The sequence below is a fragment of the Thalassophryne amazonica genome, chromosome 4 (assembly GCF_902500255.1).
Source record: "Thalassophryne amazonica chromosome 4, fThaAma1.1, whole genome shotgun sequence".
NCBI classification, from domain to species: domain Eukaryota; kingdom Metazoa; phylum Chordata; class Actinopteri; order Batrachoidiformes; family Batrachoididae; genus Thalassophryne; species Thalassophryne amazonica.
The window spans coordinates 51,542,147-51,566,590 of record NC_047106.1 but is presented as its reverse complement, the minus strand read 5'-3'; the positions used below and the strand labels follow the sequence as shown (position 1 = coordinate 51,566,590).

The following is a 24,444-nucleotide window of genomic DNA, read 5'->3' as shown; positions in this document are numbered from 1 at the left end:
TGGGGTAGAGTATGGTGTGGTTCTCCATCTTTTGCATTCTGAGAAACCAACATTTCTCAAGAATGTGTGATGTTTTGACTCACTGGGTGCAATTTTGAGAAATGTTGGTTTCTCAGAATGCAAAAGATGGAGAACCACACCCTACTTTTTCTGGGTCAGGCTCAAAAGTTCTCAATTACAACCACGTACCATACAGACATTCTGTCCACATTCCTTATTTATGTTTGCGGCATCACTATTAACATGGATTTATTTATCACCAACAGAACCTGTGAAAATGTGCTTTTCGCTGTTATCAACTGCAAATAATGGAGGATCTATTTATAGGACAATTCAATTTTGAAGAGAAGTTCTCAATGTGGGGAAAGCCCGATGAATATGGATTGTAGTCCTGCTACGTTCTTCGTCAATGGCATTTTTAGCCTCTAATTGCCATTTTTGGCCATATTTCTATTCAACAGCTATATGGTCAGTAGTGCTTACTGCTGTCTCTTCACATCACATCACATGCACTAACTGCGTGCTCAAACTGAATGTAAAAATAGGGATGAAAAGCTCAGTGCACAGAGGGAGCGTTGCTTCACTCTGCACGACACCATTAAGCCACCAAACCTTTATGTGGAAAATTGTTGTTGGTTGCAATATTAATGTGCAAAAGGTAATTTAGGGCATTTATACAGACTCTTGAATTTGGTAGAAGTTGCATTTTTTTCATGTTTTGTCATATTCCAACAGGACTGGAGCAGGGAAGAGGGCTTGGGACTTGAGGATCCCCATCTAGCACTCTATAGCACTCTACATTTAGCACCTGGCTTGGCACCTCCCTGGTGATAGTATGTGAATGGGTAAATGTGAAGCATCATCTTCATTGGCTCCCTGTTAATTCCAGAATAGAATTTAAAATTCTTCTTCTTACTTATAAGGTTTTGAATAATCAGGTCCCATCTTATCTTAGGGACCTCATAGTACCATATCACCCCAATAGAGCGCTTCGCTCTCAGACTGCAGGCTTACTTGTAGTTCCTAGGGTTTGTAAGAGTAGAATGGGAGGCAGAGCCTTCAGCTTTCAGGCTCCTCTCCTCTGGAACCAGCTCCAAATTCAGATTAGGGAGACAGACACCCTCTCTACTTTTAAGATTAATCTTAAAACTTTCCTTTTTGAAAAAGCTTATAGTTAGGGCTGGATCAGGTGACCCTGAACCATCCCTTAATTATGCTGCTATAGACTTAGACTGCTGGGGGGTTTCCCATGATGCACCCAGTGTTTCTTTTTATTCACCTCTTTTTGCTCTGTATGCACCACTCTGCATTTAATCATTAGTGATGGATCTCTGCTCTCTTCCACAGCATGTCTTTTTCCTGATTCTCTCCCCTCAGCCCCAACCAATCCGAGCAGAAGACTGCCCCTCCCTGAGCCTGGTTCTGCTGGAGGTTTCTTCCTGTTAAAAGGGAGTTTTCCTTCCCACTGTCGCCAAGTGCTTGCTCATAGGGGGTCGTTTTGACCATTGGGGTTTTTCTGTAATTATTGTATAGCTTTTGCCTTACAACATAAAGCGCCTTGGGGCGACTGTTTGTTGTGATTTGGCGCTATATAAATAAAATTGATTTTTTTTTTTTTAAGTGTTTTGAGCATCTGCATCAGAGAATGCCTGGGGCCCACTTCAAACATCTATCTCTCCATCTATCTATCTATAGTACAAAACTGAAGATAAAAGATGCTCATTTTTAAGAACATCTCCTGGCCCACCTGCACTACTTCTGCGGCCCACCAGGGGGCTCTCTACTGGATGTCCTGCAGTGCCCATATATATATTTTTTTTTCTATTCGGCTCAAAGTTTAATGGTTCTATTTCAGATTATGCTCACCATTTTTACTGAGATATATGAAAATGGGTTCATTAGTTCTGAGTGATTCTGCACACCATTAGGTTCATATATTTGCACAATAGCAAAGTCTTTATTTTAGAATATTAAAGTTGAATGCAATCTTCGTGCAGTTTGTCCACTGTAATTTCACAAAAGTTACATCTCCCTGTGTGCCTTTGAGCAAACTGGAGCCTGGATTTCATACTGTAAAAAAGTAGAGGAAGAGGAGAAAATCGGAGGATGGAGGACAGGATTTGGAGAACAAAGAAAAGGTGAAAACAGAGGAAGAGGCAGACGAGAAAGCACAAAAGGGTAAAAAGGAGGGAGCCAAAAAAGTGGCTCTGTTGTATCAGAGCAGCGGTGTGTGAAAACACACACTCGGCACTCCTGTCGCTGCACTGCTTAATGAGGAGAGCGTCTCAGGAGTAACACACACACACACACACACACACACAAAGATTTACAACCAAGCCTTTGCATAATAACTTTTTGTCGTCCACTCTCATCCCCTTCCCCCACTCGCTCTTTTTAATGTGATGAATGAGAGTCCTTGTGTCCAGCCACACACACGTACCTACAGTCATGATCTATTGCTTTATGATGAAACAAAGGCACATCACCAACCAAAAGCACATACGTGCATATACACATATTTGAAAACCCAAATGCTCAAGGAGACATGATCTTTTTTTTCTTTTCTTGCAGAAATGCAGACAGATGGAAACTGTCAGTCACAGATGAAAAGTCACTGGCTTCCTTTTTGTCCCCTTCATTTTCTTTCTGTCTCTCCCATCCTCTTCCTCGCTCTTCCTCTTTGCACTTTCATGCATTCTCATTACTGCTGCTGTTCCCTCCATCTCCAATTCGATCGTTTCTCTGCGCTTCATTGTGCTTCTTTTTTTTTTTTTTTGGCTTCCATTTCCTTATTCAGTCTCACTATCTTTTTTCAATTTTTTTGCACTTTACTCTCAAAGAGGAAATTGGAAGCCTTTCCTGCAATCCATCTGTTGTCACACTGATGCCTGCACCAGTAACAACCTCTGGTCTCACTTTTTTCCTTCTTCCCCAATTCTGCTCATTCTCCTTTCTGGAAGCTGATCTACCCCACCCATCATATACAGATGGGTACTACTTTAAGCCATGTCCAGTCAGCAGGTTGCGTAACTCCCAATGCATTGTGGGTCTGGATATACGTGTGTGCGTTGTGAGCCTGGGCGCAGAGATGACATTGCAAAGTAAAGCAGACAGCTGCAGTTTTGGTGCATAATAAAACTTGATCTATGGCTGCTTTGTAATCACACTGACCCGCAGAGACACACGTGCATGCACAATCCATCAGGCTCTGCAGGCTGCTGATATGTGCACGTTCGGTGAACAAACACAAAGGCAAATAAATCACACGTGCATTCAGACACTGTAGCACATCATAAATCACGTGTATAGAAATTACATATCAATACATACACTCAAAAAACAAATTCACTTGCTGTCAAGGTACAAACACAGTAGCCATGTGCTAATACAAATTTGTGAAGGGTTTAAATGTAGTTTGTTCATCTGCTTTTGTTCCATGAAAACTTGATAGAAATGTTCAAGTTCTGGTGTTTAATATTAATAGACAGCCAGTTTTTTGACTCTGCAGTGAGTATATATGTTCTGATTGAAAATAGTGTTACATCAGCAACATGATTACATCATCAGCTACATGATTTAATAAGACAGAATAGAATAGAATAGAATAGAATAGAATAGAGCCTTTATTGTCGTACATATACATATATACAATGAAATGCCGAATGGTTCCCCCTAAAAATTGGTCTGCCGTCACTGTACATGCTTCATTTGGACCACAGCAGCACATCTGAGACTGAGACTCTTCACCCAAAGCGATCAAAGGGAATAATGTGATTATTAACCATCAGATGACAAAGTAAAAGGTCTTAAATCATTCTAAAGTCAGTTTTAAGCAGAAACGAGCCCATTTTAAGGAGAACGAGGCCATAATTGGTGAATTGTTACTGACGCTCTGAAATGACGACGGCGCATTGAAGGCAGGGGGGGCAGATTTTTAGGGGGAACCATTCGGTCGGCAACACCGGGTCTCTATAGAAAACCTATGGGTGACTTCATGCAGGCTTTGTCCAGTATATGTACAGCCTATAAGATTTTCGTTTCTCAAAATTTTGAGGGGGCAGCACCCTAACGCCCTCTAGTGACAGCTAACTCTGAAAATAGGAAACAGATAACATCAAGGATTACATTTTATACTTCAGAATAATTTGTTTCTTGAAAGTTCAACATTCACCGCACATTACTTTCTACATCATTAGTGTGGACAGCAAAGCAATCATGTATCACAATATGTAACGTATCGCGATGTGATTCGTGATACGTATGGAATCGTGGAGTTATGAGGTCATCCCACCCCTTGTCACTGTTAGATACTGTTTTTGTAAATGTACTGTTATATGAACGTGACATTGTAGTCCTGTGACAGTGTGATGTAACCTTTTCTTGAGTTATATTTGGAACAAAAAGTCAATCTGCAAGTGCCTTGTTTCGGGAACATGTGACAAAACACTGAGATACTTGTACTGCTGACTGTACAGCCTGGGCTGGAATTATCCAGTGGACACCTGCTGCTGTTCCAGACAAAATAACGTGCATTCAGTAAAGGTCTTCAGAGATCCACTTGGTTCTGAGGAGGAACCGAGACGTGCTGAGCTATGCTCGCGGACACACTCTCACTATTTGCTCTCTCTCTCTCTTTGTTATGTCTCTCACTCGTTTATAACAGCCATTTGTTATCTCCTGGATATGCAGCAAGGTGTCACATAGGAAAATGCACAAAGTGTGGACCAGTAAGTTTAGACTACATGAAAATTGTCATTTTAGATGGCAAAAATAGGAATGTAGAGCAAGAGATTCATTTGTATTAGTCAAATAAAAAGTATGTTTGCTGTTCCAATCAAATTAATTTCTTCTACATTGCTGCTCTTGTTGTTTTAGTGGAACATCCCACTCTGGGCAGAGGATGAGTCTCTCTATTTCCATTTGTTCTGGTCTAATTAATTTTGGAATGGATATAATTATCACCGGGTAGGTTTCCAATTTATGCACATCAGGTTAAAATAGGAATTCCACCTGTCTGAAGAGCTTTAATTTTCAGTCTCACATCACTTTATACCTCCCATAGAACTTCACAGACCACATCTACACTAAGAGAGAGAGAGAGAGAGAGAGAGAGAGAGAGAGAGAGAGAGAGAGAGAGAGAGAGAGAGAATTTCGGACCAACATAAGTGCTTAAATAATGGCTTAAGCTGAACCATATTAACTTAGGAGGTGGCTATACGCCCAACCGTTGGTTCAACATGCCCAACCACAACCGACCAATGAGCGCACTTGTAAGCTCACTTCTGGGACGGAAAAAAGCCGGATATTTTTTCGCCGGCTGCAGGAGGGTTCACACCCCGCGGAGGGGCTGTGATCTAAAGCGGTTCTGTCTGGCTCATCACACCCACGAAACTGTGTCAAACTAACACCATCTTACAGCCAACAATCAGCATTTTGTTCAAAAACTGTTTGGTCGTTGTTAACAGGCTTCCGTTCAAAATGCTTATGAAGTTTGTCTGTTTTCATCCACTGCGGTGTTTTCGCAGTAATTAAAGACGGCGCCATTAAATGTGTCAAACATAGGCCACAATACAGCCTTAAAAAGTGGTGTAAAAACGTAGTTTAGATGCACAAAATGTGTCAAATACACGATAATGGTTGAGTGATGAGACACTGTATTTATCTGCCCAACGGTTGTAAATGGTAAATGGACTGCATTTATATAGCGCTTTTCCATCTGCATCAGACGGTCAAAGCACTTTACAATTATGCCTCACATTCACCCCGATGTCAGGGTGCTGCCATACAAGGCACTCACTACACATTGGGAGCAATAGGGGAGGCCATGTAACATTCAGTGTATGACTTATCTGCCCAACGGTTGGGCGTATAGCCTTTGCCATTACCTTAAGTAATATTTGCGCCAGCTTGTTAACATAATTGAGACAGACTTCATTAATATGAATATCACCAGTCAAAGATATTAGAATTTAATTTTTCTTCAGTGTAAAACATGTTGGAATAGAACTACAGAAATCCTCTATGAAGAAATTTCTGGTGCTAACTTGAATGCTTGAAGACAGCAACACAACTCAAAAAGCAAAAGAAAAAAGTTCTTTTTTAACAGTGTGCGTGACGTCAGAATGGAAGTTGATTGTTAAAAATCAGAGGTCTGTCTCTTGGCTCAGAAAACTCTTCACCATGAAACCCTCATATCATAATATCCAAAATACTGCTGCAGCGGAAATGATCAAAAAGAACAAAACAAAAATGTTGTAGCACGTGAATTTCTGGTCATTTCTCCCAATCAAACCAAGCAGGGCACCGAATGAAAGAGAAAAGAATATTAGATTGTTGTCAGAGAATCAGGCAATAAGTAGAATGAAAGCAAAAGGTGGGTATGTGCACGCATGTGTGTAGGGGAAATGGGGGGCAATCTAAACACAGCCAAGAAAACTGAGGAACCACAAACCAAGCAGGCAGAAAGCCACAGCACCACGTCTTAAGACAGAATACCAAATGAAGCAGACTCCGGTCTCACCCTGCCTTCTGTCTGGGGGAATCTATATGATGAATCACAAGGAGAATTTTTTTTCTTTCCACTTTTGTGTTAATGCTCTGCTTCTTGCTCTGGTTCTCTCTTTGTCTGTTGTCTCGCTCTCCCTCTGTCCTCCCATTCTTTATGTTATTTTTAATGAACTCCTCTGCACACACACCCCCCCCCCCACCTCTGCTCCCCTCTGTCTCTTACTCCGATACTCCAACTTCTTCCGCTCTTCTCTCCGATTCCCTCTTCTTCCATGTCACGCTTCTCTTCCTCTTCACTCTCTTTCTCTCTCCTCTTTCACCTCTCTCCATATCTCTCCCAGCTCCTTCCCCTGCCATCTCTTTTCAATGTACATAACAGAGTACTCTTTAGGAGGGAGCCCTGGCTGTATCTATGGCAACCAGATTGCTAGGCAACAGTCATTTCCTTTCCTTTCCTGCGCTGTGTAAAGGAGGCAACAACCAACCAATTAAAAGCTCAGGAAGATTTGCATGGACATAAAAAGTTCAGAACACATTCAGAAAAATAATTCAGCTCATAGTTGTTTCCATATTTGCTGTCCTTATATGCAGAAATGTGAATTATATGAGCATATTGTCCGTCAGCAGCACTGTTCAGTACATGCCAAAAGGGTTGAGGTGACTTTAAAGATGATAAAAGCCATTTAAAAAATTTACATTACAATGGATTTCTTTCTGAAAGTGAGGACTAGAAGTTTTTTTTTTTTGTTTTTTTTTTTTGGTTCAGTATTTTTTTAATTGCTCTGCATGTGCACAAAGATTTTGGCACACATATGATCATGATAATGCAAAAAAAAAAAAATGCATTTCCCTGTTGCATCCCAAATAACTTCACACAGAATTATTTTTTTTTATTTTAAAGAATACATGAAATTTCACCTACAGTTTGCTAGAAGGCATACAAAAGTGATGATTTGTATGAAAAATAATCCTTATGTTTATTTTGTCCAACTTTGAGCTTTAAAAATGGAGGGACTCTGACTAAAAATGTCTGAAATTCCTCACTCACTGGATAATGTGATAATTTTGTTAAACTCCTTGAACTAAACCTGAAATTCTGCACTACAACCACATCTTGATTGTTTCATTTCAACTTCACTGCCGTGGTGTACAGAGAGAAAATTACAAAAATTGTCCAGTTAATTATGGATGTGACTCAAATGAACATATTTATACAGTGCATCGCGAAAGTATTCGCAGCGCTTCACTTTTTCCACATTTTGTTATGTTACAGCTTTATTCCAAACGGATTAAATAGATTTTCCCCCTTAAAATTCTACACACAAGACCACATAATGACAATGCAAGAAGTTTTTCTTTCCAGATTTTTGTTAAAACACTAAGAAATCACATGGATGTGCACCAACATTTCCCATCCAACCTGATGGAGCTTGAGAGGTGTTGCAAAGAGTAATGGACAAAACTGCCCAAAGATAGGTGCACCAAGCTTGTGACATCATATTCAAGAAGATTTGAGGCTGTAATTGCTGCCAACTGAGCATCAACAAAGTATTGAGCAAAGGGTGTGAATACTTATATACAAGTGATTTCTTAGCTTTTTTATGTTGTCATTATGGGGTGTTGTGAGTAGAATTTTGATGAAAAAAATGAATTTACTTCACTTTGGAATAAGGCTGTCACATAACAAAATGTGGCATTTGCATCCAATGGTACTTCTTACTGCAATCCCAATGGACTTTCTTTACAGGAATTCCTATAGACTCCTCCAAAAGGTCCTACAGGAATTCACATAGGACCTCTCTAAAAGGTCCTATTGAAATCCTATAAGATTGTTTCTTAAAGAAGTTTGTATAGGAATTCTACAGGATTTTTAATTATAGAAATTCCTGAAGGAAAATGAAATCCTACAGGAATCCTATCGTATTCTTTTTGACTCAAGAACACTGTTCACAATCATGTCAGAATTAAAGACTTAATGTGTAGTTTGTGCTAAAGGAAAGGTAAGAAAAAGAAAGTGGGCTTTCAGATGTGCTCCTGGTATTCTGGGGAAGGTCTACTAGGGTCCACTGGTCCTAGCATCCAATGGTCCTAACCTCTTTATATTATTTTATGGTGTACGTTACAACCCCAAACTGATTTTAAAATTCACAAATAAATGTAATACTTTCAAATAGCTAAAAAAACAGAACCAGTTTTGCTCAATTTATAAAAACAAAACATATGCTTCTGTTGACATACACAATTAATCACCTTTAATTGTATTGTAGTCTATAAATCTGTTGAATTGAAAATCAACAAATAATGGTAATTCACCATAATTAAATGGGTTTTTCTTAATTTTCAAACTTTTGTAACATTATTTAACCAACTTTAGAGCAACATATAGCCTACTATAAATATAAAAACAACATCAGTATGTTCTCCTTAATATAGGACTAGGACTAGTGGACCCAAGGACTAGTGGGAAGTTCCCAGTGTTGCCAACTGAACGGTCTCATCTAAAAATTGGTCCACCCTGCCTTCACCGCCCATGCATCTGAGACTGACTCTGAGTCTGACTTTCTACACCCAAAGCGATCAAAGGGAATAATGTGATTATTAACCATCAGATGACAAATTAAAATCTCTTAAACTATTCTAAAGTCAGTTTTAAGCAGAAATAAGGCAATAATCATTGAATTGCTACCAACACTCCGAAATGACGTAGGCGCAGCAGCACGTCAGACTCAGACGTACTTTATTATGAAATAATGCTAAATTTATGTGGAAATGATTGTTGTACAAAAGCTTCAGATATATGTCGCTGAGATAGATGATGAAGGAGGTTCCCTCATCATCTGGAGTGCAGTTTTAATCAGAAACGAAGTGATAATCGGTGAATCGCTGCTGATGCTCCAAATGATGCATGTGCAGTGAAGGCAGGGTGGATCTATTTTTAGGGGGGACCTTCGGTGAGTGTCAGCATTCCAACAGTCAATGACATGTATGTGCTAATACATGTACAGACCCTGCACTGGCTGCAGCCTTTAAATATGAAATTCAGGTGATATCTAACTTTTGAAATCATTCCCAGCCTCATGTTCCGTTCATTATCTAATTAGAGTTTGCCGTTCCTGTTCTACTTTATATCCCCACATTACATTTTCACAATTTCACACATTTTACAGTCAAAAATAAGACAAAAGTGGATGATACTCATGCATTCTTTTCACCTAAGTGCTGGCAATTAAAGTAGCATGCTAAATAGCAAGCCAGCTATCCTAGCCTCATCAGTACAAGGCCACTAAACTAGATGGCTAACTAGCATGTAACTAGTTTGTTTGGCTTGTTTGGAAGAAAACAGTATGTCTAGTTTATATGTGTTAACCAGGAGCTTGTCATTCAGTTAGTGGTTTTACAAAAAAAAAAGAGTATATTTGTACAAAGGAGGCACAATTCACTATTAGCAAGCTTGCAAACACAATGTAGTTATATTTGTAAAGTCTGAATGAAATTTGCGAGACAACTATTTTTGTCTTTTCAGGCTCTAAAAACAAACTAAAATGTAAAACCACAGAGCTGAATCCTGCCACACCTTTTTCCATATGCTCTTACTTAGGCAGAGAAAGACAGATGGATCGTGGGGGGGTGAATGACAAATGCAGAGAGAACAGAGGCAGTGGTGCAAATATTGTAGTGACAATAGACGGTGAGTGGGCGGTGGCCATTTTTGCTTTCAGCATTGTCTCATACGCAAGTCGTTTGATCAAAATTCATCCTTCATTCATTTATCTGCAGACAGCGGGAAAAAGACGAGGGAGGCCATTTTGAAGCATGAGGTAAAAAGTGGAACGAAAAAAGGGGCGAAAAACAACAATGGCTTGTGCAGGAACAGAGGGATTCTGACCTTCAAAGGACTCAATTACACCACACGCACACGAGCACAAAGTTTGGCATGGCTGGCCATACAGCGCGTTCACGCCACACAGCCGCACGTGTGAATACTGACGCACACCAAAAGAAACATACAGTAGGAGCGCGTGTTTCGCGCTCACACACACACAGCATCCGTGCTGCTTGGCGGCACAGAACCGTCTGTCTGTTCAGACAAAGTGGCCTCCGAATCTCTTTATTGAGAGGAATTTAATGACAAAGATCCTCTTGCTCGCTTTCCCGATTCTCACTTTGTCGTTCTTCCAATCTATCTATCAACCGTTTCACAAATTCACTTTTCACTCTGTTTTAATTTCTCTCTTATCAAATACCCACACATTGCTCCCCCCCCCCCCCCCCCAAACCAATTTTCAGGTGTAGACTGCAGGGCCGACCTCTAAAGTCAACACCCCCCCCCCCCCCCATTTCATCCCTGTCCGCTCCTCCTCTCCTCATCCTCCTCATCCTCCCATAACTCCCCACCCCAATGCACCATCATGTCAATACCCCCACCCCACTCACCTCAAACCTCTTCCACTCCCATTTGAAGGAAAATAAGTCAAAAAAGAAAAAAAAAAGTCATGAATTTTAATGGTGATTTTGGGTAAACAGAGTATCGGCTGGGATCCACACATACTGGGAGGTTTGAGGTGCTCGTGGCTGCTGGTTATTGGGACTGATGATGGCGGGAAAACAAAAGAAACAAAAAATAAATAAATAAATAAAAAGCAAGAGGATGGATGAAGAGAAAAACACAAAGGATGGAAAACAGCAGCAAGTGGCAGAGGAGGGTTCAGATGAGGATGGAAGAGAAGAGGTAAACAGTGAAAAATGGACAGAGAGAGCAGAGAAAGAAAATCTCATCTCCTGGTGGAATAATCTGTCATTTATCACACTGATGGGAAAACAAGGAGAGGTGCAGAGAGCTGGAGGTGGCTGTGAGAGTTTTATAGTTGCAGTGATAAGTTTGTGTGTTTTCTGCGCACACTTGTGCCATGGCGGTGGCAGCAGTGGTGCGCATATATTGCGTCTAGACAGTTTTGGGAGCCGGAATATAGCATGAATTATGCATGCAGGCTTGCTTTCATACTGGGGAGCCGTATTAACATTATTACATATGGGGTGGCAAACTCACACATTTCTGTGCACGTGTGCGTGTGCCATGGCGCTCACAGACCGACCAATAAGGCTCAGCTTCAGCAGAGGAGATTGCTTTTTGTGAATTTGCAGTGTGTGCGCGCACGCATGCGTACACGTGATTACTGACTTGTTGGGTGGGAGTGGAGGGGGATAATAAACGATTCAAACCGCTCGTCTCTAACACCCCTCACCCCCCCACCAACCCCAATAAGACACGGCCACAAACACACAAATATATACTCGACCAGACCGTTCTGTCAGACAACCCAATTTTTTAAAAACGCCAGCATAGTTTCACTGTGGACGCTGCTGTTCTGAGCTTGTGTAAAGTAAATAATGTAGATACATGTGTTTATCTGTGTTCTATTTCAAGGAAATTACTTGTTTTAAGACTGAGCAGAACAAAGGAAACAGTTGAATTGTCTGTTCTCCATTTTCCAATGTCCAGTGTTGTTTCTCTTGGGGTTTCTCAGTGCAAACAACTGCAGCCATTTAACTGCCGACTGCTGACTAAAACATAATCTCCCGCAGGATAAATGCATGCTATTGTTCTTAAAAGAAGTGTTCAAAAACAAACAAAGCATGTAGACAGAACACAACACCAAACATAAACCGCACGCTGATAGAAAACAGGCCCGTTGGGGTGAAAATAAATTGCCACAGAGAAACAAAGAGAACAAGCGATTTGCTTACTGTGGATGTTGCAGCTGACAGGACTGGAGGTTTGGGGTCTGATTCATGACCCCTTCATAGAAACCGCAGCAAAATGGAATATGTTCTCCACAGAGGCTTACTGCCATCCAGCAGCACCTGTGTTGCATTAGCAGAACCTTTGTAGCAACGTGTTAACTGCAGTCATAGGGATGAGTTCAAACCACTGAGCTTTATGCAGAAACAATCTACACTGCAGCTTCACCAAATCTAAGCAACAAACTGATAAAGTCCAGGAGTTAAACATAAGGGAACAGTCCCACAAGGAATGATGCAATCTATATCCACATTTACAACATTGTACCGTGCCGTATTGGAAATATGGTCACTGGCTGCATGATAAAACCTAATTGTACAGGAATGACTAAAAACACTGACAGTAATCCTACGGTCAAAATAGCTACAAATGTCATCTGTGCTGATGACTGTCAATGGATGGACGTTTCCAGATGCACCCAGCATCCAGTATCTGAAAACACGGTTACTTGGCGTTACAGTGCGCAATGTTTAATGATACATCAGCAGAGAGCAGAGCAATCCAAAACTGTCCCTATCAGCTTTCCCTTCAATCTTGAACGCTTGACAGAGCCAAAGATCAACTGATTTATTTTAGTAAAACGTGTGTCACGGTGATGCTCCTGTATCAATAATTAGCTTGTTGATTTAACCTCTGTGTTGTGCACTTTCACTCTCCATTGCTCCACCTTCAGGATGCAAACTTAAGATCTCCGGTGTGGGAGGTGGGCGCTCTGATCAGCAGGCTCTGGCGGCTGGAGAGTGAGGTCTACTGACTATATAAACAGTAACTCCTGCTAGCCTCCATCACAGTAATGTCTGGTTAGCGATACAATGATAGTTTCACAGTGGCAGCAGACCAAGCAGCTCATCCCACATTTCCCTATCCTCGGTCAAGTCCTGTAACTCTTCACAGCGGATCCTGTGGTGTTCCCAAACCAACCTGGAAGACCTCCCTCGGGAGATGATTGGGGGGCATCCTCACCAGACACTCAAATCACCTCAGCTGGCTCGTTTTCATTTGAAGAACCAGTGGCTCTACTCCAAGTCCCTCCTGGAGAATCGAGTTTCTGACCCTGTCCAGGACTGTAAGTCCAGATACCCGGCAGAGGAATCTTATTTCTGCTACTAATATTCATGACCTTATTCCTTTGGTCATTACTCAAATTCCAGAACAATAAGTGAGGATAGGAGTGTAAATCGACTGGTAAATTGAGAACCTCACCTTCTGGCTCAGGCCCTCCTTCCCAACAAGGCTCCAGTACAGCGTCCGTAAAACATCAGACACCACCCCAATCCATCTATCAATTTCACACTCCAACTTACATGACTCCGAGATACTTAAACTCTTCCACCTGGGGGAATAACTCCCCTCGATGAAGAGGGGACAATCCTCCCTTTTCCAACAGAGGATCATGGTCTCAGATTTGAAGGTGCTGATTCTCATCCCAATCTCTTCACACTCGGCCTCAAACCTGCTCAGTGAGCATCAGAGCTCCCTGCTCGATGAAGCCAACAGAATCACATCATATGCAAAAAGCAGAGATGCAACACGCACACAGTGGTGGGCACAGTTGCGCTACTCCGCTAACCGCTAATTTTGTTAGCGGATTAGCTTTTCAGCTAACATTGAAAATCATCAGCGGATCAATTAGCTTCCTCTAAACTTAGTTACGCTAACTTTTAGTCTGCTAACATTTTTTGCTGGCATAGGTAGTAAAACATTTGTAAACCCTAAAATCGTACATGTTAGTTCCTGTCTGTTATGTGTTTTGCAGCATTCAGGCAGCTGTGAGGAGCTGAGTTCAACCTTACCCCAGCAGAAAGGGCCTGACTGCCAGGCTAGTACAAACAAAATAGTAATTTACATTCAACATACAGTGCTTCAGACGTGGCAGAAGGCATCAAAAGTAATGCAGTTTTGACTTATGGTTTGATTTAAAACCAAACTAATTCCAAACACTTTATCGATATTAACGCCAACTCATTTCATACAAAGTGAAAATATCATACATATCATTTAGTTTTAAAGTAATGCGCCAATTCTGAAGGTTTGAGCATTAACACTCACAGCTGCCAAAAGGCATTATGGGAAAATGAGGCCATCACTGGTTGGTTGGTTTATTTATTTGTAAAAAAAACCCCCAAAACAACAAGTTAGAGTAACGTGTGTGTTGGTTTTTACAAATAAATGTGTATTTGTAAATATGTCATGTTTTCATTTTTTTTTAAAGGCATTTGCAAAACTGAAAATTCTGTTTAAGAGTGATTCAGCACAAGGAATAGTGACCGTGTGATAGTTGGATGCTATTCACACTCCCATCTAGTAGATGACAGTGTTCTATGGATTTTGACCCAAAATGCATTTACAATACAGTGCCACATGTTTGGGTCAGTGTATGTTGAATGTAAATGACTCTTCCTTACAGCAGTGGGCAGGGTGCACAAAGACAGAAGCGCTGACTCGTTGTTTGTGTTGGGCTTGTGATCGCCTTTGATTCTACTCAGAAGCGTCGGCAGTGCTTAAAACTCAAAACTGGCTTCTCAGTATAGCTAACTTTGTACCAGAGTCAATACTAAAAGTTAACGGTTAGCTGCGGCTTCCGCTAAATTTTTTAGCGGTTTATCGGTTTCGCGATATAAAAATAAACTTTTCAGTTAGCGGATTAGCAGTTATCGAAGCTAACTTTTTGGTTAGCTGTGTCCACCACTGAACACACACCAGTCCAACACACACCAGGAACAAGTCAGACGTAATGCCGAGAATGTGGACACAACTCCTACTTTGGTCATATAGAGACTGGATCGCAGCTTCTGTACCCTATAGTCCCACCTCTGCCCCCCCCCCCCCCCCCCCCCCCACAGGATACATCAACGGACTGCATCATACACTTTTCCAGATCCACAAAACACATGGTTGGTCATACCCCCAAGACCCTTCTAATATCCTTGTGAAGGTAATGAGCTGATCCACATATTTGATATTTTTACAAAATATCATAGAAAAAAAAAACAACAACCACCAACGTATATCCTGCTGCCGTTGTGTTACCGTCACTCAGAGTGGCAGTCGCAGTGTTGCATCACTCAGCATTTGCATAACATGGACTTCTCTTCTATTTTGACCTTGCCTAGCTAGCAGCAGAGCAACCACATGTCTCTTGTTGCTGTTACCTGTGACTGAATATGAATGGCAGCCGGTCACTTTGTCTTTGTCTTTGTTATAGCTAATGTGACCGATTAAACTGCTGATTCTCAAACATGAACCCATAACATCTAAAAATCGAGTCCAGTATGAACAAAACTAGCATTCCCCTTTAACATACATAGTTGTTAGAAATTAGACAGCGGTCAAGTTAGGAAATTCTTGGTGAACATGATAACTTGAGAACAAATAACAGTTTCACCAAACTGGGTATAGTCATGGCTCATGTGATGACCTCACGTTTCTATATGGCTAAACTTGAGTAACTTTACAAAATCAGAGGTCAGCTAAGCAAATTCTTGATAAACCTTGCTGACTTTAGCCATTATTTCATTTATGAATGCAGCACTATATGAGCCTACTAAAGTCAGCCTGATTTACTGCCTAATGATCAGTCACAACAGGTCAAACAGTCAATGAAATGTTTATGTTATCACGAGTCATATTTCTCAAGGAGGAGGGCATACCTCATGTGCCACTTTAAATAATAGTTTGCACACCCTGAGGTAACGAGACAAATGATTAGAGCTCTGTGAGAACTCTCATTCATTCAATACCATGTTATCTGAGTGACTTTCTCACTGGATAATTACCTACCATGTAGACACAAATTAAGGACAAATCATATAGTACTGTATAGTATAAGGCGAGTGATGTGGGTCCATCCATTGTTTTTCAACTGCTTATTCAAGCTCATACATCTTTCTCCCCATGCTTGTCCTCCAGTTCCTCCAGGGAGATCTCACTGCATTCCCGTATTTTCTAGGCATAGACCATGAACTTGTCACACCTGGACTTGCCCTTAAAACCTCTCCAACAAGATGCATACAGGAGGCATCCTAATTGGATCCCCACACTGCTTTAATTGGATACATTCACTGGGAAGAAGAAACAGTTCTACTCGTCCCTTTGGGATGTCAGAGCTCACACTGTCCCAAAGGGTGATTCTAATCCTGCAAAGCAAACTCATTTAGGATGCTTTCAGCCGCTACCTAAATATCATGACCATGGAGGCATGGAATGTAAAGTGGGAGATTGAGAGTTTCTTTGCCTTACATGGTAGTTCCTTCTTTACTACCACAATCCAAACCAACACCAGCATTAATTCTAAAGCCGCCCCAACCCACTTGTCAGTCACTTAATCCACTTTACCCTCAGTGAGGAATAAGACCCCAAGATACTTAAACTCCTTCACTCTGAGTAGTAAGTCACTGGCAACCTGGGTGGAGCAATCAACTGGTTTCTTACACAGTGGCATGCCTTCAATTGTTGATCCTCACCCCAACTGATTGACTCACAAGAAGAATTTTAGATTGAGCCTAGTTATAAATGGATTTACCTTAATCAAAAAATGCAAGATAAATTCCAGGAAGAACAATATGTTTCGACTGTCTTCTGATTATTAAGGACTGTGGGTATGACACCAATAACCCTTAATGACATAATTTTTGTGTGAAGGTACCAGATAACTCAACTACAAACAAGTGGAAAAGTGATAATTTTGATAAACCATTTAGAAATGATATGACTGTTTAACTTGAATGGACTTACGCTTGTGGTTGTTCTTGCGCTGGAAGGGTAGCGTGTGCCGCTCTGAGTCTTCTTCACCCTCCTCGTCTGCCAGGTGCGTGTGAGTGTAATGATAACTCAGACCTGGGCGGTTCTTATAGCGCTTTCCACAGACTGGACACACACCGAATGCAGTGTTAGTATGTGCAAGTTTGACAAACAAAACAGCAGCATGAGACGAAAGAAATGTTGAGGGGCTCACTGTCACAGACGTATGGCTTGTCTCTATCTTCAATGGTGGGCGGTTCTTGTCTCTTCCTCATGCCGCCAACACCATAGGCCTGCGGTGAACACACACACACAAGTAAATGCATGTAAATGTCTGTAATAGTGTTTTTGACAGTGTATAACTTTATCACATGACTTCTGTGTGACTTCATTATGAAGCCATTCATATCAATCCATCCACTTTCTCTACCCACTTACTTCAATTAATGGTCACGGGGTGGCTGAAGCCTATCCCAGCAGCCATAGGGCGTGAGGCAGGGTACACCCTGGACAAGACACCAGTCTGTCGCAGGGCCACATATGCACAAACAAACACATTCACACCCACACACACATCTACAATTAATTTTTAAAGTTTCCAGTCCACCTAACCTGGATATCTTTGTGTGTGGGAGGAAGCCGGAGCACCCGGAGGCAACCCACGTAAACACAGAGAGAACATGCAAACTCCACACAGAAAGGGCGGGAAGCGATCCCACAACCTTCTTGCTGTGAGGCATCAGTGCTAACTGCTAAGCCACCGTGCCAACCTTCATATCAATCAATCACAAATATTTTGTTGATCAATATACCCCGGGTGCTCATCCATCTCTTGGCTGTTGATATATATATATATATATATATATATATATATATATTTCCTTGGTCTTTGATCAAACTACTTCAATCTAATAACCTCTAGGTATCTACTCAAGCAATAATCCCACCAGGTTTGAAGGAATTTGTCATTTTTTAGTTATCTTGTCCACAGTCACACACAAAACACAGGGTTAATATAAATAAAACATTCAACTATGTTCAAATGTTCAAAAAGAGTTTGATTTCATCCATCGATTTTTATTTGGGGCCAAACTTCCCTTTGCCCAGTGACATTATCCAGCTCCTGCTGGTGGGGGAGCACAAGGCGTTCCAGGACAGATGGGATGTGTAATCCCTCCAGCATGTTCTGCTTCTTCCCTGGTGTTTCTTCCCAGCCGGATGTGCAGTGAAAGCCTCCAAAGGGAGGAACCAAGAAGACATCTCTATCAGACACCTGAACCAATCACATGTTAAAAACTGGAAATAACTGAAACTGATTCAATACACTGTTATGGATTGATTTGTTGCTGGTTTGTTGATACAAATCAGCCTCTTGTAATAACAGAAACTCCCTGAACCCACCTTGTGAATTCAAACACAAACACATTAATATGACCGCCGTCTGCCACACGCATACTGTTCAGCAGACTGAGAATTCCGGAACAATGTCCACTAGCTCTTCTGCAGTTCGGTAGTTGTTAGATGTAAGTATGTAGTAAATGTGCTGCATTTCTACAACACTTTTTTTTTATTGTGATACAGATACTCAAAGCGATTTCACAATGATGCCTCACATTTGCCTCTGGTAATACATGACGAAGAAATCAATCAGGTCAGCTTTTACAGGTATCTAGGCATTTACTTAGGATAACCAGTTTAGCTGGGAAACATGTCAATAATTTATGCTTCCGTTTACAGCAGAGGTTATATTGTCTGTGCAGTCTCAGGGTGTCTGGGGTTGATCGGAACATCTTGTTTCTGTTTTATCAGGCTGTTTTGGAAAGGATTATCTGGTATGGGATGTCATCTTGGTACGGTAATCTCTCTGTCCAGTTAAAATCTAAGCTTGCTCATCTGGTGAAGTTGTAAGGAGGACTGAAAACTCTTCCCTGCAGTCCATGTATGAACAGTCTGTTCTCAAACAAGCACAGTGAGCTTTGTCGGATCCTTCCCATATCCTCTACCCTGAGTATGAACTCCTACCATCTGGTAGGTGATACGGAGTCCCTCAATGTAGACTGAATTGCTTTAAAAACTCATTCGTGCCCACATTAATTAGAGTTTTAAATAATGGTTCTTGGGATAGGTAGTAGGATTGTGCATTAATGTCATTGTGGCATTACTATTCAGTATTATTTATTCATTGTCTTTTATTATACTGTCAGTATTTTCCTTTTAACCATATGTGGGAGACGGCTGTGCAATAGGGGTATGTGCAATATTGGTATGTGTATTAGGGATATGTGCAATATGAATGAGCTATCTGTGCAAGACTGTTGTGCAAAAGGGGTACATGCAGTATTGGTGTGTGTATTAAGTCATGTGTAATATACATGAGGTATGTAATGATGCACAATATAGGTGTGTGTATTAAGCTTTATTATATGGTATGGGATTTTGCCAACTCCTGATTGGCCCATTTGCCACTTTCTGAACTGTACCACAAGCCGAATTGACCGCTGGTGGAGCCGAGTACACCTCGTGTGCAGTGTAGCGCTAGCTAATCGAGCGATGCCTTCTATTGATAACAACCAATCAGATAACGCGATGCAACACCTACTTTGGCTGTCAGTTTGTTGACAAGATGGCAGAAGACAGGTTTGCATCTGTTAGCGACGCTGACTTAAAATTTATTTTACACGAAAAAGATGCGACGAACACCGGCAGAAATACACAGTCAGCAGCCAACCTGTTTCGCAAGTACGTCACTGAAAAGGGACACGTGCTCAACTTTGAAACTTATGAGAGACGGATGCTTGACAGAGTACTCTGTCGATTTTACGCAGAAGCTAGACAGGCGAATGGGAACTCTATAAGAAAACAAGGCTGATGACTCTTCATCACAGACTTAACAGGCATCTTCAGTCGATCGATGGGATGATAGTTGGTGCAGTATGACAGTAATAATAAAGAGTTGAAACGTGAGATTGATTTTTCAGTTTTAGTATGCTTGACAAACTCCCAATTTTCTTGTTTACCATATAATAAAGCAGTTATAGACTTTTGATTTCGGTGTACCTGTGATTATCCGGACCTGGTCAGGGTGGGGTTCACTGAGGCCTCGGTGAACCCCATCCTGACCAGGTCTGGATAATCACGGGTACACCGAAATCAAAAGTCTATAAGTGTATAATGTGCAATATGCATGAGTTATATAACTATGCCATGGCAGTTTTATTTGTGCAGCTCTTGGAGTCCATGACAAATTACCCGGAAGGGACAATAAAGTGTATCGTATCATATCGTATTTACCCATTCACACATGCACTCAAAAAGCGTCCAACTGCACAATGGCAGCAACCTGGGGAGACCTATACAGGCCCTGACATCTACCAGACTGGTGTTTTATCCACAGATACCACAGCATGAAGCAAGTAAACATCTACAACTCACCCAGAGGGGATGTCAGTTAGTTAGCTAGTTAGTTTAGTTTAGATTATTGACCCTGCGGGAAAATTCTATTCCAAATCACTGTACATTCAAATTCTCGTACAATGTGACAAAACATCATATGGTAAGCCATGCACCAAAACTGACACAACTACACAACAAAAATATGGAGAATTCTTTCTCACCACTGTCTGGATTATCGGTGGGTTACCTTAATAACAATGCAACAGCTGCGGGCGTTAAGCTTTTAGAAAAGGCTACACTGTTGCACCTCAGGGTCCTGTGACTGCTTGTGGAGGGCATTACGGCAAAGTAACAATTGAGTGTGTGTGTGTGTGTGTGTGTGTGTGTGTGTGTGTGTGTGTGTGTGTGTGTGTGTGTGTGTGTGTGTGTGTGTGTGTGTGTGTGTGTGTGTGTGTGTGTGTGTGTGTGTGTGTGTGAGATGTCCTGTACTCTTATCTTTGCATTACATGTGATGGCTTCACATTTCCGTAGCTCTCAGACATTGGGAGTGGGGAGACCTATAATCTTGACAGCTATTTGAGTTATATGTGTTAATGTTGTGACGGAGAGCATGAAATGACAGAATCCTTCGGGTTTCTGGATGACTCATAGTCTTTGATGACTCCTTTTTTGTGTGTCCTTCATGTATTGATCAAAGCAGAGTTTATTATCTAGGTATTTGAAGTCGTCCACAGCCTCTGCTGTTTCATTGTTGATCAGGGCGGGCTGCTTCTCCAGCCATGACTGCTGCCCATTTACAGCTGGGTGGACTGAGACAATGCAGCTGAAGTGTGTTTTCCAAGAACACAGACAGGTAGCATGAAACATATGCCTGGAATCAAATCCTGATCTCTATATTGATAATCCAATGCCTATCCCACACAGCCTCTATGTACTATACAGTGTATAGTTGTAGTCTTACACACCTCTCTGCAGCTTCTCTCCCCCTGCCATCCCCTCATTACCCCATCCCCGTAGAGACGGTGCCTGCTCCCAGACTACCAATAACCAGCAAAAATCTATTTAAGCATAAAAATTCAAAAAGAAAAAATAATATAGCACCTTCAACTGCACCACAGACTAAAACAGTTAAATGTGGTCTATTAAACATTAGGTCTCTCTCTTCTAAGTCCCTGTTAGTAAATGATATAATAATTGATCAACATATTGATTTATTCTGCCTTACAGAAACCTGGTTACAGCAGGATGAATATGTTAGTTTAAATGAGTCAACACCCCCCGAGTCACACTAACTGCCAGAACGCTCGTAGCACGGGCCGAGGCGGAGGATTAGCAGCAATCTTCCATTCCAGCTTATTAATTAATCAAAAACCCAGACAGAGCTTTAATTCATTTGAAAGCTTGACTCTTAGTCTTGTCCATCCAAATTGGAAGTCCCAAAAACCAGTTTTATTTGTTGTTATCTATCGTCCTCCTGGTCGTTACTGTGAGTTTCTCTGTGAATTTTCAGACCTTTTGTCTGACTTAGTGCTTAGCTCAGATAAGATAATTATAGTGGGCGATTTTAACATCCACACAGATGCTGAGAATGACAGCCTCAACACTGCATTTAATCTATTATTAGACTCAATTGGCTTTGCTCAAAATGTAAATGAGTCCACCCACCACTTTAATCATATCTTAGATCTTGTTCTGACTTATGGTATGGAAATTGAAGACTTAACAGTATTCCCTGAAAACTCCCTTCTGTCTGATCATTTCTTAATAACATTTACATTTACTCTGATGGACTACCCAGCAGTGGGGAATAAGTTTAATTACACTAGAAGTCTTTCAGAAAGCGCTGTAACTAGGTTTAAGGATATGTTTCCTTCTTTATGTTCCCTAATGCCATATACCAACACAGTGCAGAGTAGCTACCTAACTCTGTAAGTGAGATAGAGTATCTCGTCAATAGTTTTACATCCTCATTGAAGACAACTTTGGATGCTGTAGCTCCTCTGAAAAAGAGAGCTTTAAATCAGAAGTGCCTGACTCCGTGGTATAACTCACAAACTCGCAGCTTAAAACAGATAATCCGTAGGTTGGAGAGGAAATGGCGTCTCACTAATTTAGAAGATCTTCACTTAGCCTGGAAAAAGAGTCTGTTGCTCTATAAAAAAAAGCCCTCCGTAAAGCTAGGACATCTTACTACTCATCACTAATTGAAGAAAATAAGAACAACCCCAGGTTTCTTTTCAGCACTGTAGCCAGGCTGACAAAGAGTCAGAGCTCTATTGAGCCGAGTATTCCTTTAACTTTAACTAGTAATGACTTCATGACTTTCTTTGCTAATAAAATTTTAACTATTAGAGAAAAAATTACTCATAACCATCCCAAAGACGTATCGTTATCTTTGGCTGCTTTCAGTGATGCTGGTATTTGGTTAGACTCTTTCTCTCAGATTGTTCTGTCTGAGTTATTTTCATTAGTTACTTCATCCAAACCATCAACATGTCTATTAGACCCCATTCCTACCAGGCTGCTCAAGGAAGCCCTACCATTATTTAATGCTTCGATCTTAAATATGATCAGTCTATCTTTATTAGTTGGCTATGTACCACAGGCTTTTAAGGTGGCAGTAATTAAACCATTACTTAAAAAGCCATCACTTGACCCAGCTAGCTTAGCTAATTATAGGCCAATCTCCAACCTTCCTTTTCTCTCAAAAATTCTTGAAAGGGTAGTTGTAAAACAGCTAACTGATCATCTGCAGAGGAATGGTCTATTTGAAGAGTTTCAGTCAGGTTTTAGAATTCATCATAGTACAGAAACAGCATTACTGAAGGTTACAAATGATCTTCTTATGGCCTCAGACAGTGGACTCATCTCTGTGCTTGTTCTGTTAGACCTCAGTGCTGCTTTTGATACTGTTGACCATAAAATTTTATTACAGAGATTAGAGCATGCCATAGGTATTAAAGGCACTGCGCTGCGGTGGTTTGAATCATATTTATCTAATAGATTACAATTTGTTCATGTAAATGGGGAATCTTCTTCACAGACTAAGGTTAATTATGGAGTTCCACAAGGTTCTGTGCTAGGACCAATTTTATTCACTTTATACATGCTTCCCTTAGGCAGTATTATTAGACGGCATTGCTTAAATTTTCATTGTTACGCAGATGATACCCAGCTTTATCTATCCATGAAGCCAGAGGACACACACCAATTAGCTAAACTGCAGGATTGTCTTACAGACATAAAGACATGGATGACCTCTAATTTCCTGCTTTTAAACTCAGATAAACTGAAGTTATTGTACTTGGCCCCACAAATCTTAGAAACATGGTGTCTAACCAGATCCTTACTCTGGATGGCATTACCCTGACCTCTAGTAATACTGTGAGAAATCTTGGAGTCATTTTTGATCAGGATATGTCATTCAAAGCGCATATTAAACAAATATGTAAGACTGCTTTTTGCATTTACGCAATATCTCTAAAATTAGAAAGGTCTTGTCTCAGAGTGATGCTGAAAAACTAATTCATGCATTTATTTCCTCTAGGCTGGACTATTGTAATTCATTATTATCAGGTTGTCCTAAAAGTTCCCTGAAAAGCCTTCAGTTAATTCAAAATGCTGCAGCTAGAGTACTGAAGGGGACTAGAAGGAGAGAGCATATCTCACCCATATTGGCCTCTCTTCATTGGCTTCCTGTTAATTCTAGAATATAATTTAAAATTCTTCTTCTTACTTATAAGGTTTTGAATAATCAGGTCCCTTCTTATCTTAGGGACCTCATAGTACCATATCACCCCAATAGAGCGCTTCGCTCTCAGACTGCAGGCTTACTTGTAGTTCCTAGGGTTTGTAAGAGTAGAATGGGAGGCAGAGCCTTCAGCTTTCAGGCTCCTCTCCTGTGGAACCAGCTCCCAATTCGGATCAGGGAGACAGACACCCTCTCTACATTTAAGATTAGGCTTAAAACTTTCCTTTTTGCTAAAGCTTATAGTTAGGGCTGG

At 41.0% G+C, this 24,444-nt stretch overlaps 1 protein-coding gene across 5 annotated transcripts in view; it reads right to left on the bottom strand.

Moving 5' to 3' along the window:
* The window catches only part of dpf1 (D4, zinc and double PHD fingers family 1), a 181,374-nt gene that overhangs the window by 78,046 nt on the left and 78,884 nt on the right, over positions 1–24,444 (bottom strand). For all 5 annotated transcript variants that reach the window (XR_004560015.1, XM_034167881.1, XM_034167880.1 and 2 more), the window contains exons 7-8: positions 17,262–17,340; positions 17,042–17,173 (exon numbers count right to left, since the gene is read on the bottom strand). Coding sequence is in view for 4 of the 5 variants with exons in the window: in XM_034167881.1 (XP_034023772.1) it covers positions 17,042–17,173; positions 17,262–17,340 (211 nt within the window). In the remaining variant the exon portion in view is untranslated. The remainder of the gene's footprint in view (positions 1–17,041; positions 17,174–17,261; positions 17,341–24,444) is intronic.